This window comes from Lepisma saccharinum, chromosome 10, assembly GCF_977018435.1.
Source record: "Lepisma saccharinum chromosome 10, izLepSacc3.1, whole genome shotgun sequence".
In the NCBI taxonomy this organism is placed as follows: Eukaryota; Metazoa; Arthropoda; class Insecta; order Zygentoma; family Lepismatidae; genus Lepisma; species Lepisma saccharinum.
The window spans coordinates 55513853-55530271 of NC_139238.1; the positions used below are offsets into that span (position 1 = coordinate 55513853).

At 37.5% G+C, this 16419-nt stretch overlaps 1 protein-coding gene across 1 annotated transcript in view; it reads left to right on the forward strand.

The window, feature by feature from the left end:
• LOC145993915 (uncharacterized) overlaps positions 1–14115 on the forward strand; it is a 132954-nt gene extending 118839 nt beyond the window's left edge. Inside the window, exons 14-16 of the mRNA XM_083129832.1 lie at positions 2081–2302; positions 4589–4719; positions 12220–14115. Coding sequence (XP_082985958.1) covers positions 2081–2302; positions 4589–4719; positions 12220–12390 — 524 coding nt within the window. The 3' untranslated portion in view covers positions 12391–14115. The remainder of the gene's footprint in view (positions 1–2080; positions 2303–4588; positions 4720–12219) is intronic.
• Positions 14116–16419: the final 2304 nt, after the last annotated feature.

The following is a 16419-nucleotide window of genomic DNA, read 5'->3' on the forward strand; positions in this document are numbered from 1 at the left end:
GACTTTCCAAATTCTAGTCCAAATTCAATTTCCTGATCTTCTTCAGGCAGGAATAGGTTTCCTCACGTGATTTCCTATGCAAATATTCCCTAATTTGTCCTTACTGCGTCCAACTTCCACTTGAGAAAAGGTTCTACATTTCGAGGCAGAGTCTTCTCCACTCCTTCTGCACATTCGGTACATGGAGTGTATGAGCTACTTTCATTTCCTCCTTACATTTTTTTTCCTTCTCATTTTTGTATCTGGTCTCATCGTCCAATTTCCATATTCGTTGTGGTGGAGTATGTTGTACCTCTACTCATGGATCTTCCGCTGCAGATGGAAGTCCCTTCAAATCGTCTACAGACGCTATTTCCAGTGGAAATCAGTTTCCTGAACAAAAAGTTCAAAAACAACAAAAAGCAACATTGACATTCGCTTAAATGTGAAATATCACTCGAAATACGAGCGACTTAGGTTTCACGCAAGGGGTTTCAACAGTTGGAATTTGGGGCAAGTAAACCTATTGCTTTGTTGAATTAAATATTGTTGGATTGAGATATTTTGATGCTAACTCACAATAGGTTCATTAACTCGGAGAAATTTTAGATTGCTGAGCGCATGATTTCAACATAAATTAATAGCTGCGCCTCTAAGGATCGAAACTTACTATTATAATTTTAGTTGTTTCCATATGAATGGACGTCCATTTAATGCTGCGCTGAACTTTGACCTGCTCCAGCAAAGTCGTTTTGCAAAACTTTTCTCCTTTCGAAAAACCGCTCATATCCCAAATTCTGAAAAATTACATCTGTTTAAGATTCCTTCCACAACATTCAAGTGAATCCTTTTTAGTTTGCTTTCGCAGTTGTCTAAATATCTTTGAAACAAAATTGTCCTAGGTTGCCACGAGACTATCGTAAATATCAAGACAACAATTAAAGCAAAGCACACGAAGATTCATTTCATAACCCTAGAAGGAATTCTAAGCGACGTCATTTTTCAGTATTCTGAATATTATAGCAGCTTTTCAGAAGGAGAGCAACTTTAGAAAACGACTTCGCTGGGGCAGGCCAAAGGTCCAGCGCTGACTTAACTAAATGATAATCAGTATCAACCAAGAAGAAGAAAAAAAACTGGACACGTGTTCTTACTGCGATTGTCATAACTAAGATAGGAGCTGGTTTGCGTTGCTTCCGGTTTGTCGATTTGCTGGCGACAGGCACCTTATCAACTGCCCTTGTGACACCACATATCATCCACGTAACCATTGGCGTAATTTGGATGGGGCAAGGAAGGTAACTGCCCCCCCAATTTTTAGATTTATGAAAATTTACAAGTTAATTGTACTTTTGTAACCCTCATGGAACCCGAGGAGGAAAGTAACGAGGAACTGTGATGATTTGGCAAATGTAACAGTTATTTATGAAAATAGTTCTGGATAATATTTTTATGAGCTTGAAAACTTTTTGATTCTTGTCCCCAAAGTTAAGCTCTAAGTTCGATTCTGCTCCACCTTCAAAGTTAAGTCGCAAGTTACGCCTAAGCACCCAACATTTAGTTCATTAAAAAGCTATACGACACGAGCGAATAGGAGAACAAGAAAGCAAACAAGAAACGGAAGGAAAGAAAAATAAGAGAGAATGAACTAGTTTGAACAAAGAAGTGTAAAACAAAGATGATATGAAATAATCATATGGAAGTGAAATGAATGGACGGAATATACAAATGGTAATATTGCGAGCGAAATTCGTCGTATTTTTAGATTTGTTTCTTTACAAACAGATAATAATGCAAATTTCATAACTCTACCACACTATCGCGGGGTGCCTCTTCCTTCTCTTTCCAAACTTTTACCTTCGATACCCCCATGCATTGGTATCTATTCTTTTATTTTTGCTTATATTTTAATTTAATTCCTGATGCCCACTTAACGGAAAGTGCTTAATCCGCAAGCGTATACCTGTGTAAACTTTTATTTTGCATAGTAGGCCCACATGGAGCGACCTTATCAAAACACATCACATGTAACTGAAAACTAGTTAATGTGAATGGTTTCTCTGGCGTTTGGAACTATGTGTGACACGTGAATTTCTTTCAGGTGACGTCGTGGAGTTCCTAGGTCCGAGCGGGGGTTTCGAGTTGGAAAAGAACGCTTTGGAGCAAATAGTTCTCCTGACGAGCGGCGGAGGAATATCTCCTGCTGTTCAAGTGATTCGGCAAGTGAATTCGGACCCTGAAGACAGGACCAAAGTTCAGCTGCTGCATTATTCAGAGAACGAAGAGGAGCTTTTCTACAGGGAAGAGTTGGAAAATGCTGCAGGTGAGGAATCAAGCAAGCGTTGACTTAAGCTTATTGCCAACTAAGAATCGTTGAACCTTGCCGAAGTATTTTCCGTTGTCTGTTTCCCATAAAATAAAACCATGAATAGTGCGCCGAGCCAAAATGAACGGAAGCGCTTTGCAGATTTTTTTTCACAAGTCTCGAGGTTTGTTCGGAACAATATTTTCGGTTCGCGGCACCTTCGGGTATCTTCGTATATTTCGGCATGTAGCATGCAAGTAAACCAAGTGGAATCCTATACCTACTGTAATTCCCCAAGACACGGTGGTTAGGAGCGACGCGGCGTTCTGTGTGGGTGGACACTCTCCGAAAGACTCCCCATAGTGTGGACAACCTTAAGAGGTCACATTTGTAATCATTAAATGCACAGATCTCCGGAAAACTGGGAAAATATTACATTCTGAGATAATTTGAATCTTTACCGAAAGAAATACACTGATTGAAAAAAAAACTTTTCTCAGTGCACATATTAGGTTAGTCAAAAAGTAACTGCAATGTTTTTATTTTTTTCCGTAGGTTGGCTGTACAGCTTGCTGCGCTCGCAAGCCGATAGATAGTATCGTTGTCTTCGCCTGTGGCAGGTTACAGCGTCATCACTTCAGTTCGCTCTGCAGTGTTGCCAAATAAACATGGCTGCCCCACTGTCCGTGTGCACCACAGAAGAACAGCGTTCTGTAATCCGTTTTTTGTGGTCTGAAGGTGTACCAGGAGCTGAAATCCATAGAAAACTTTCAGCACAATATTGACAATGTTTTACCGCTGCGAAGTGTTTACCAGTGGATTGAAAAGTTCAAAAGTGGACGAACAAGTGTGAAGGACGAGGAAAGAGCAGGTCGTCCAGCCACATCCACTACTGATGACAACATTGAGCAAGTCCGTGAGCTGGTTCTGAATAACCGACGAGTTACTGTTGATGAAGTGGCAAACCATATGCACGTTAGTCATGGTTCTGCATATGATATTATCCATGACAGGCTCAACTTTCATAAAGTCTGTGCGAGATGGATCACTAAATAACTCACTGACGAGAACAAGCGAAATCGTGTGAGAATCTGTAAGCAATTATTGGACAGACATGCTAACGAAAATGAAGCCTTTTTGAAATGAATCATGATTGGAGATGAAACATGGATCCATCACTTCGAAGCTGAGAGCAAACGCCAGAGCATGGAATGGAAACACCCTCAATCTCCAGTGACAAAAAAAGTCAAGCCTCAACACTCTGCAGGAAAAGTGATGATCACACTTCTTTTGGGACTCAGAAGGGGTAATTATGGAACATTATGTGGAAAAGGGGACAACAATAAACAGTGAACGATACAGTGATATACTTTCGAAAAAGTTGAAGCCTGCAATTCGAAGCAAACGACGAGGTCGATTGTCGGAAGGCATTCTTTTGTTGCATGACAACGCGCGTCCCCATACCGCCGCCAACACCGCTCAAACTCTTCAGAATCTGGGCTTCGAGGTGTTAGATAGAGCATCCTGCATACAGTCCCGATCTCGCCCCCTCGGATTACCATCTGTTCGGTCTACTTAATGATGCTTTAAGAGGCCGTCGATTCGACACAGATCAATAGGTGAAGGAAGCGGTGCATACATGGCTTGCTGCTCAACCAAAAACCTTTTTCTCAGGGCATCGGAAAGCTTGTGTAACGTTGGACCAAGTGTACTGAAGTGCAGGGGGACTATGTTGGAAAATGATAGTATCATTGTAAGTTTTCTATTGTTGCTGTGAAAAAAATGATTGCATTTACTTCTTGACTGACCTAATATAAGTATGAACATTTTCATTCACCGATTTTCATAAAAATCGTGATTCTAATCTACTGAGAACCCTAGATAGGGTCACATGAAATGTTCATGTATGTGGCGTAATAACAGAGAAAGTACCCAGATGTAAGTGTTATAGCTATCCCCTTAAGAGGGTTGGCTAGCTTAGAACACACTACTGGTATTAGGTCAGGAGTCCTAAGCTCGTATGTTATATCAAACGTTGACGATTCTCACGATATATTTAATCAGTTGATTGTCATTAACATAGGGAAGCAGGAAAAGTACTTAAATTACAAATGACTAATTATAAAACATCACCTGAAGTACAAGTGATCATGGTACACATAATGTACTAAGTAATATTACTTTCACAATTTTTCGGATGGGTTTGATTTGAAAGACTTGATGTAGTAAACTTTCATAAACTATATAGTGGCAATAAATTGATCTAGGTATACCACTTCCATATTCTCTCTCTTCTTCTCACAGAGTCCGATAACAGGATCAGCGTGACATTCTTCCTGGGAGAGGCCCCCGAAGAGTGGGATGGAGAAGAGGGATACTTGACATTTGATCTGCTGAAGAAGTACCTGCCCGCTCCCGACTGCCACACAATTAAGGTATGTAAACGTTTCTCTCTTTAAGGACGTTCAATTGTAGAGATTAGATTAATACCCTTCGGTAATTTATTTATTTACATATTTAAGTATTGGATTTATTGATAATAAATACGAGAAAGTCAAATATGTATTGAAACCATTCTAAAAGTAAGAAACATGTTTCGTTCTATTTTGTGATACAATTGCACAACTAACATTTAACACAATCGTTTACATATTTATTATGTATTTCCAATGCACTATCCCCGTAACAGTGAGGAACAACTAATCTGTTTCAAATTTGCAAATATGAAATTTCTCCTTTTGTCGCGTGGACTTTTTATTTTTCAACAAAATATTTTACTTAAAACGTGATATCAAATTTGAGTTTGAAATTCTGATACAAGTAACAATTTTTCGTAGATTAATATCCCATAACATTTGTGATTTGTGTGTGTAGTTGTACTTAGTCTGAGTATGTGAAATGGTATAAGTAATATGTGTGTGCATGTGTGTATAATGCATATCTGTATATATGTGTATATTGTTTAGTTGAATTGAAATAAAATTTTCGATAAATTGGAATCGCACCACCTCAAGACAACTTCCTCGCTTTGTCGTGAAAAGTAAAGCTTCCTCTTAATGGAGGGTGGGAAAACAGGGTTGTGTGTGTGTGTGTGTTTGTTTTTGTTTGTTTGTTTGTTTATATTGTGTAGTAGTTGTGGTGTGTGTGTGTGTTTATATTGTGTTATAGTTGTGATGTGTTTGTGTGTGTCTTGTGTAGTAGTTATGCTGTCTGATGTGTTTGTGTTCGTCTTGTGTAGTAATTGTGCTGTCTAATATGTTTGTGTTTGTCTTGTGTAGTAGTTCCTCCATTCATATTGGGGGTTAGGCGTAGAGCTGACAACTCTGCACTGTAAAAAGCCATGTCAAGAATCAGCAATATAAGGCCATGGATGTTCCCAAAGTAAAATATTCCGGAGGTAAAATAGTCCCCCGTTCGGATCTCCGGGTGGGGACTACTTTGGGAGGTCTCTGGACTAAGGATAAGATCTACATTAGGAATAAGGATATTAAATTAGGCACCCACCTGGAATGTTCTGAGCCTTTACCGGGATGGGGCATTTCAGTGTACAGTTAATGAGATAGTGAAGTATAAATTAGATGTAGTAGCTGTCCAGGAAGTTAGGTGGCCAGGAGAAGGGAATTGTAAAACTAAAAATTATACTTTTTTCTATGGTGGTACTGAAAATCATAATTTTGGAACAGGCTTTTTCATAAATAATAGAATTATCTCGGCTCTTAAAACAGTAGAATTTATTAATGATAGGATATCATATGCAGTTTTACAGGGTAGGTGGTGTAAAATTATTTTAATAAACATACATGCACCAACGGAAGATAAAGATGATAATACTAAAGATGATTTTTATACTGAGTTAGAACAGGTCTTTGATAAATTTTCTCAGTATGATATGAAAATTCTGTTAGGTGACTGTAATGCACAGATTGGCAAAGAAGAGACATTTAAACCCACGATTGGTAAAGAAAGTCTTCATGAATTAAGTAATGATAATGGTATAAGATTGATTACTTTTGCAACCTCAAAGAATTTAATTGTGAAAAGTACCACTTTAAAACATAAAGATATCCATAAATATACCTGGTCTTCTCCAGATGGTAAAACTCATAATCAGATAGATCATATTCTCATTGATAAGAGAAGGCATACTAGTATAATTGACGTTCGTACACATAGAGGTGCTGACTGTGCCAGTGACCATTATTTAGTAATTGCTAAATTAAGAGAAAGACTCACAGTGATAAATCATAAGCAACAAAATCTAAAAGTCATAAAATTTGATACAGGAAAGTTTGCTGATGAAAGAATTAAGAAAGATTACCAAATTAAACTGTCAAATAGATTTGATGTTTTGCAGGATTTAAATGATGATGAAAATATAAATGAAACAGATGTAAATAAGAATTGGGAGCACATACGTAATGCAATAGAATCAGCAGCTAAAGAAAGTATAGGATACCATAAACCAAGAAAAAGTAAGCCATGGTTTGATAATGAATGTCATAATCTAATAGAAATAAGAAATCAGGCTAGACTTAGGTGGTTAAATAACTCTGATGATACAAATCTAAGCAATTATAATAGAATAAAGCGAGAAGTTAACCGCACGTTTAGAAGTAAAAATAGAGATTACCTGAAAAGCAAAATTAACGAAATTGAAACAAACAGCAAAAATAAAAATATCAGAGATTTATATAAAGGTGTAAATGAATTTAGAAAGGGGTGGCAACCTAAAGTAAACTTGATAAAAGATAAAGACGGTGATTTTCTAGCTGACCCAAGCGATATTCTAAATAGATGGAAGAACTACTTTAATGACCTTTTAAATGTCCATGTAGGAGATAAATCAGAAGTAAATGAAGTACACACAGCAGAACTTTTAGTTCCAGAACCTAACGTGACTGAAGTTAAAGATGCTATTAAAAGGCTAAAGAATAACAAAGCACCTGGCATTGATTTAATACCAGCTGAGTTAATTAAATATGGTGGAAATTCATTAATATGTCAAATTCATAAATTAATTTGTTTAATATGGAATAAAGAAGAAATCCCTCAACAGTGGAAGGAATCCATAATTGTTCCTGTGTTTAAAAAAGGTGATAAAATGAACTGCAATAATTACCGTGGAATTTCTCTACTCTCAACAACATATAAAATATTATCTAACATTCTTTTAACAAGACTAACCCCATATGCTAATGAAATTATAGGTGATTATCGATGTGGATTTAAACGTAACAGATCAACTACAGATCAAATTTTTCACATCTGACAGACACTTGAAAAAAAGTGGGAATATAATCAAAATGTCCATCAGCTATTCATTGATTTCAAAAAAGCATATGATTCGGTCAAAAGAGATAAATTATATAATATATTAGCAGAGTTTGGAATACCTAAGAAGCTTGTTAGTATGATAAAAATATGCACCAGTGAAACAGAAAGTAAAATTCGTGTGGGTAATAATATGTCTGACAAATTTACAATTCATGATGGGTTAAAACAAGGAGATGCATTATCTCCATTGCTCTTTAATTTTGCCTTAGAATATGCTGTTAGGAAGGTAAAAGAAACTAAAGAAGGACTAAAATTAAATGGTGTGACTCAGTTGTTAGCATATGCAGATGATGTAGACTTACTGGGGGATGATGTGAATACAATTAAGAATAATGCTAAAATATTTTTCAAAACTGCTAAAGAGATAGGTTTGAAAGTTAACAAAGAGAAAACTAAATATATGCTTACAGACCGAAACCAAGTGTTAGGTAATAATCAAAATCTAATTATTGATAACAACTCGTTTGAACCAGTTTCCAAATTCAAATACTTAGGAGTAATATTAACAAATGAAAATTATATTAAAGAGGAAATAAAAAGTAGGCTTAATTCAGGAAATGCATGTTACTTCTCTCTTCATAAACTTTTGTCTTCTCGTTTAATATCTAAGAAACTAAAAGTTAAAATATACAAAACAGTAATTTTGCCTGTAGTATTATATGGGTGTGAAACGTGGTCCCTTACATTGAAAGAGGAACATAAATTGAGAGTATTTGAAAATAAGATCCTTAGGAAAATATTTAGACCTAAAAGGGATGAGGAGACAGGTGAATGGAGGAGGTTACATAATTTAGAACTACATAATTTCTACTCATGTCCAGATATTATTAGAATAATTAAATCAAGAAGACTTAGGTGGGCAGGCCATGTGGCACGAATGGGAGAGGAAAGAGGAGTTTACAGGATTCTTGTTGGGAAACCAGATGGTAAGAGACCTGTAGGAAGGCCAAGACGAAGATGGAGGGACAACGTTGAGATGGACCTAAAGGAAATCGGTAGGGATGGAAAAGAGTATATAGATCTTGCTCAAGATAGGGAAAGATGGAAGGCCTGTGTTGCTGCAGCCATGAACCTTCGGGTTTAGGAAGGCTAGAGAGTGAGTGTGTGAGTCGCGTGGACTTTGTTTTGACCTAATGATTTTTCAGCTTCGCATTAAGTATGGTGCATATTTAAATTGCTCTAATCTTCTGGTTTTTACTCTGTTCCCAAGGTGTCGTAAATATCGCCTCTACTTAGCGCCCCATCAATAACTAAAATTCTGTCGGTTTTCCTCCGAAACTGAATCCAAATTTTCTTCACACATTTTTCCACACTTTCTGAAGAAACGACTGTTGAGTGAAAAATTTGAAGGTTATGTTTTCTAAGTAATTTATTCGGTCTTGTATATATGTGTATTAAACATCAAAATGTGAGTAAATGTGTGTATTAAATGTGTATTAAGTATGGAAATGCCAGGAAAGATAATATGTGTGTACTTATGGAGCAATAGTTTTTCTTGTATGTACGCATTGCTTGCATGATAGATTTCTTATGCTTGTAATAACCGTAAACTACAGGAAAATAATTCTTATGGAGCAAAATGTGTGAATATATGTTCTTTAAAATTCACTCAATTTGACACGAAACGCCAACATTTTACTGATTTGATATAACACTATTAACAGAAAAAAACTTGTAATTACATAATTATCCGGGTCCTAGTAATAATTATAGTAACTAGCAATAAGGCATGTACAGCCTGTTGCGTAGTGATTCGTATATTTCTACATTATAATGCACAACATGATTTTGATTTGTTGTTATTGTATACAGTTTCCTTACTATCTGCAACGTGAAGGTATATTGTGATAAACATTTTCTTTCGTATGAGGCCTGTCTAGGAAGTGAGGACTAGATAGGCGTTGAAATTGTAAAACTATTTATTTTATACTGCACATATTGAATACACAAAGTCACTACATGTAAGCTTTACATAGTCGCCATACGTACTGCTCTATCTCATTTGGACGGTTTCTCAAGACCCCCACATGTCAACCTCCTTTCCACTGGGCTGCTTTTTGCACACTTACGAAACTCGGCGTCTCCATTCACAGTCAGCATAATGCTCTATTAGACTTGTGTTGTCTATGTGTGTTTGTAATTGTCCTTTCATTAGTTTCGTTGTATCTCGTTGCATCTTCATCATTGCAATTAATCAAAAGTGAAGTCATCTCAATCTCGTCCTTGCACCTTCCATCTTCTTCTTCTTCTTCTTCTTCTTCTCTCTCTCTCTCTCTCTCTCTCTCTCTCTCTCTGTGTGAGTTTGGCTTCATAAGTCACTTTCTTCTTTGCAACTAGGATTATTATAGTATCTTGTCATGTATGTCACATAACCCCCGAGGCGGAATGGTTAGCACATTGCGCTACGACACCAGGGGCCTGAGCAAGGATGTTTGTGAGTGTCCATTCATGAATTTTCATCATATGATCACTCATCCCCATCTTCGCAAATTTGCCAAACGTGGCACTAAAGCGAAGTGAAATAAAGCGAATCAATCAATCAAATCAATCAACTAGCGTCCTGAACGGAGTTCTTAGCCTATCACTGTATGACATACACCATGATGACCAAAATGTTCAGTACCACCTGACGTACCCACCTCCTTGAAAGGGGCAGCGCACACTACCCCTGAATAAATGGATTGTTTGTCACCGTGTCTCTGTATTGCTCTGACTTACAACGGCGTAAAATATAGAGATAAAAGCTAATAGACTTAAAGACCTAAGGATTCTATCTCCGAGTGACTTAACTGATGTTGATTTAACGATCGGTTTCTCTTTGGAAATCAAGTAGAGTGGACTCTTTTTAATTCGAATATGGATAATTCGAATTACTCGGAAATTCGAACAGAAATTCATTCTGCTTGAAATCACCTTTAATTATACATGATTTTGTTTATTCGAATTTTGAATAATTCAAACTTTTTCGTGTCCCATTTGAATTTAAGTTAAAAGGAGTCCACTGTAGTAAAATGTGAAGGATTGAAACGTTTCTGACTCCCAGAAATAAAAATAAAAAATAGAAAAATAAAAGTTCAACACTGAAATTACCAAATTCTCATAATAAACATACTTTCGATCGTTGTGTGCAGCTTCTATTTGTCAGTGATTGTATGTGTACGTGATTTGTGAAAAGACAATTGCTTTTAGTTCAACAATCGAGCTCGAGTTTTCTCTGCTGTTATCAGGCAACGTGCATCCAGTTAGGTATGATCATGGGGAAACTGAAATTACTTCGTAGGCAGTCCTACAACCATAACTTTATTGTAGGTGGTAGCCGATACAAACATAGCCATCGTACTCCTGTCTGCACACACAGACTCCCGCAGCAAAGTTGGAGATAACTACGTTACCTAAGAGGATGTGATATGTGACATAGGACTTGACAGGAAAATTTATACGAACATCAATAAACTCATGTATTTATCCACTTGGCGAGAAGGTGAAATTTATTCATGACGATAATGTTCTTTCTCGATCCTTCGAAAAACATAAACGAGATATAAAATTTGGCAGATTGATTGGTTGATTCTGATATTGTGGGCATATTGGCACATAGGCTGTTTTTGCCAGTCGCACAAGACGGATATGAGCTCCTTAACTAACACAATATTGACAGACTCCTAACAAGGAAGTAAAATATGTCTATTGAAAACTCAATTTTTGAAACTAATTCATTCACTCATTACTTAACAAAAACTGTTTCTGAAGATAAAAATCTCTTACCTATTAAAAGCTGAGGCTGTAAATGGGCACTCAGCAAACCCAAGGACAAAGACAGGACAACTCGACTGCATAGAGGATTTTCCTGGCCGTGGTTCCAGACGACGTACGTCAAGTGGGAATCGCCACATATTAATAAATTATGAAATTATATCTCAAACGTTTGCACATCGTTAGCACACTATTTATTTTAATAAGCACACAAATATTAATCAAGATATTAAGGAGTTTATTGTGGCGATTCTGGCTTGATATCAAGCCAGAATCGCCACAATAAACTCCTTAATATCTTGATTAATATTTGTGTGCTTATTAAAATAAATAGTGTGCTTTCGTGTGCTAACGATGTGCAAACGTTTGAGATATAATTTCATAATTTATTAATATGTGGCGATTCCCACTTGACGCACGTTTCCAGACGCCATAGCCTCGTTGGCCTCCAAGAAGCATTTACCGGGGTTTATTACAGGGAAATAAAGTTGACATTTTGGTGCAGTGCTAGCAGGCCACACCCCATAGAAGTATGTTTAGAAACGTTTCCTTCGCATAAAGATTGGCCATATAAAGTTAATTTTGACGGATGGGTGGATATTACCATTTATCGCAATGTTAAATCTGTTACATGCTAATTCCAAGTGAGTGGGACAAGTTGAACATTGTCTGTTGAAGGAGGACACGAGCTCAAAACCACTTCTCTGTTGACGGACTATTTTCCATGGTATTAACATGGTAAAACTGAATCTTTCTTTCACTGTCATGTTACGTAGACCTTAAATTACAAAAAAATTGATTTTCCTCTGTAAGATCTTTTAAATATTTTATCTTCATTTTTGTTGCAGTTTGTTCTCTGTGGTGGAGCTCCCATGATTACTTCCTGTCTGCTGAGTCTAAGAGAACTTGGCTTTGCTTCCCAAAACATCTACATTTATGGAGCTATGGGAACAGAATACTTGAGGGCCATCTATGGAAGAAAAACTGAACTAACAACGCACAATTGGAATGCGTGTTAACCTAAGTAATATAGATGCTGGTAGAAACAGTTTTCAGAGATATTGAGATTTTGCTGTTTACAGTGGCGGCGGTTGGGTTCCAAAACCGAAAGGGGGGGGGGCATGGTTCCAAAACTTGCGGGGGGGCAAATACAGTATATTTCACTTTGTAGATAAGGTTTAGCACAGTGCGGGGGCAAAAGTGGTGAAAGTGGGGGGCAACTGTACCCCTCGCCCCTCTAATCGCCGCCACTGGCTGTTTACATTCATCACCTATGAACAACAGCAACTTTGAATAATTGTTCATACTTTTAAATAAACACATGAATTACAGCCTTAACGAAATTTGCCATTAATTTCCATTATTCTACTTATTTTCTTACAGTGCCTTTCACGGCCGAGTCTTTCGCGGAGCGTCGGATTTTACACCGGACAGCGAGAGCGCGTCTGCCCACAAACTGAATGCTACATTAAATGGAACAGTTAGCTATGTAATGAAATAAGCTCGTACAATTACACGGACAGTTAACATTAAAATGAGCACGTACCTTGTTGCAAGAGGTGTTGGAAATGATGTCCTCTTGCTTCCACACATTTACGGCATTTTTTAAGAAAATTTTTACTGACACGTATCATTTCCTCGTCCGAAATTGCTTCAATTACTCTCCTGATATTTTCTTTCAATTCTTCGAGTGTATGGCTTCAGGTATAAAAGTTTGGTAGCTCGCCACGCAGACGTCATTCACATGTCTGTATTTTGTGCAAGGTGTCAGAGAGATTTTGGAAAAGTGTGTTCCAATCGTGCTCCAACGTCGTCTAGTTTCTCCCCAGTAAGCACACGCCGTTTCCCTACCCCTTCTTATCAAACAGACCCTGTTTCTCTAACTTTGCTCTAGAACATTGACTCTATGTGGAACAGGAATATATGGAAATTCTTCTGACAAACGCCTTCTGATTTCCCTTAAGAATTTGTAATGAAGAGTTGTACATATAAATACGTTGACATTTGAGGGCGGTTTTTAACCCCTAAAACATTTTTCTAGCCAAAACAAAAAAAACAAGTATTTCTTCCTTTGGTCCCCTCTATACACCTGCCAAGTTTCATGGAAATCGGGGGGGGGGGACACAGGGGTCAGATCCCCACTGCAATTTGTCCTCATCTTGACATTTGAGGGGTTTTTGCCCCCTAAAACAGTTTTTTGGCCGAAACAAAAACAACAACACATATTTCTTACTTTTGGCCCCTCTATACACCTGCCAAGTTTAATTGAAATCGGAGGGGGACACAGGGGTCAGATCCCGACTTCAATCTGTCCTCATCTTGACATTTGAGGGTTCTTTTTAGCCGAAACAAAAAAAAAAACACGTATTTCTTCCTCTGGGCCTCTCTATACATCTGCCAAGTTTCATGGAAGTCGGAGTTGGACACAGGGGTCAGATCCCTACTTCATTTTGACATTTGAGGGAGGGTTTTGCCCCCTAAAGCAGTTTTTTAGCCGAAACAAAAAAAACACGTATTTCTTCCTTTGGGCCCCTCTATACACCTGCCAAGTTTCATGGAAATCGGAGGGGAACACATGGGTCAGATTTCCACTTCAATTTGTCCTCATCTTGACATTAGAGGGGAGGTTTTGCCCCCTAAAACAGTTTTTATCCGCAACAAAAAAAACACGTATTTCTTCCTTTGGGCCCCTCTATACACCTGTCACACCCATAGTCCTTTCAATATTTATTTTCTCCTTGCCACACGAACAACAAAAAAGTATTAAGCTGTTATTTATATATATATATATATATATATATATATATATATATATATATATATAAGCACACACACACATACTGTACATTTATATGTAGGCCCTATGGTATATTAATAGTTTGTTAGTTTTTAATGGTTTGATTGAAAAAATATTAAGTTTTGGCCCCCCCCCCCAAACTGATCAACCTAGCTACGTCCCAGCTATTTGACGAAGAAGAGTGATTTATCAGGAAAATTAGAAGACATTCATCCAGCCTGTACTGATTTGGGGAGATCTATTATCCTACTTTCGTGTTCAAATTACAAGCTATAAAGGCAGTTTGCATACGTAAGAGAAAGTAACGAAATTGATCATGAAGTCACTTCATTCGGTCCGTGATAGATGTTCTTATTGCCTTGGATTGTTTATTTTTTCCCGCCCGCATCTTGAATGTCAATTTGATTTATTTTTTGTTAGCATTGCATTAATTGCACTTTTAGTTAATCGCGACGAAGAAGATAAATGATGATATGGGAAAATTGATGAAGAAGCACTCGCAAAGAACACCCACGCTCAGGTCGGAATTCGAATCCGGGTGCTCTTGGTGAACGTCGACATTGCTGTTACGTTAAGCTAGGGAAACAGATAATGGAACCACTATCCATACCCCTCTGCTTTCAAATGAATATGAGCTTTTCCCAAGCAAAGGGTAGGGTTTCTTTTAGATTAGTTATGGGATACAGAGTATCTCGAATATTTTCCCGATTTTCTTTCCTGCCATTTTCTTTTAAAATTGGACACTGCATTGCATTAATAATTAAAATGCAAGGCTTTCCTATAACCGTTTCTTTTCACTCGGCTAGCCAGAAAATTCCCTCCATCCGGTGAAAAACTTTAATTGTAAGCAATACTGCAGAGTGCTGTTTTCAAGAACCTTTACTTCGGCTATACTGCCACACTCGATCGTCTCCGAAACTGATGTTTAACTCAAACAAGTGTGCAACTTTCTATGAACAGAAGTGTACATATACATTACAAATATTAATGTCCTCTAATTTACATATTATTTTTCTTCCACTAGGATGGTATGGCACTTGTGAAAACGTTAATTTTCTGTATACTTATTATTCATAGTATAAATGGTTGCATTTAAAAGATGGAACACCAACCTCTTTTAAATATACCACGTCAATATGATTTTGTAGCAAAAATTCACGTAGTGTAGTTATTGTTGTTTCACTTCGTAGTTTGTTTACATGTAATGCGGCCAATTTAATGATTGGCGTCGCCATACCTAATATTATGTACGTACCACAACACTACATTGACAATTGCTATGAATGTTAAAAGGAAGATTTTGCACTCACTATTTCAAGTTTATCCTGTGTGTTTGAATTATTTATTACTCTGATTGTGTTTTTCATTTACTATTTTCTGAGCTGCGGAATATTAAAACCTAGTACGCTAAACTTATCTCTACCAATTATGATGTAATTTTTTCTTCATATCAAACTCGGACTGGAATTTGAACTCACACTCTGAGACCTAGTAATTCTTACCGAAGAAGGAGAAGGAGTCCGGTGTTCTTCATGCTTCTTTATTGGTTGGTTGTCTTCTACATCTCCTTTTACCGGCTTCTTCCTCTTCTTTCTTCCTGACGTTGTTTGCTTCAAATCTGCTTCCTCCTTTGGTGAGTTGGTCTTGTGAAGTTCGTCTAACAAGGGAAAGTCCTTAGTTAACCCTGTGTTGCCAGCTGTTATGTCCTGTTCTTCATTCCTCGTTGCCGCGATGTTTTGGCTTTCAGTCTGAAATTCCATTTTCTGCTCTTTCACCTCCTGATTTACTTGATCAATTTGTTTGTTTTTCGTTTTCAATCGAGTTGTTCTCACATGTTCCCTTGCTGTTGGAGTGGTGGAAGGGGGGGACTGTCGACTGAGCGACGGAATTTTGTATTGCCTCTTGTATAGACGACATTTGACGAAAAGACGGAAAACTGGAAGTACCGTGGAGGTACTTGGTTCTATTGGAGTAAGTGGCAATACTGGTGGGGGTTTTAGGACGTGACTCTCCAAAGCTGCCGCTTAACCTGTGGACTTGGACTTTGCTGCTCGCTGTTGATTACATTCATGACGTAAGTGATTTCCATTACATAGGAAGCACGTTTTTGGTTGACCTTCGTAAGTTGTCCACTAAAGGTGTGTATACTATACATGTGCGATCCAAACAGTTTGCGAGCCGCTTGTGAACCGTTCGCTGAAATTATTCTTACCAGCAAAATTTCAACGATCCATGGGAAACCGCGAATCAC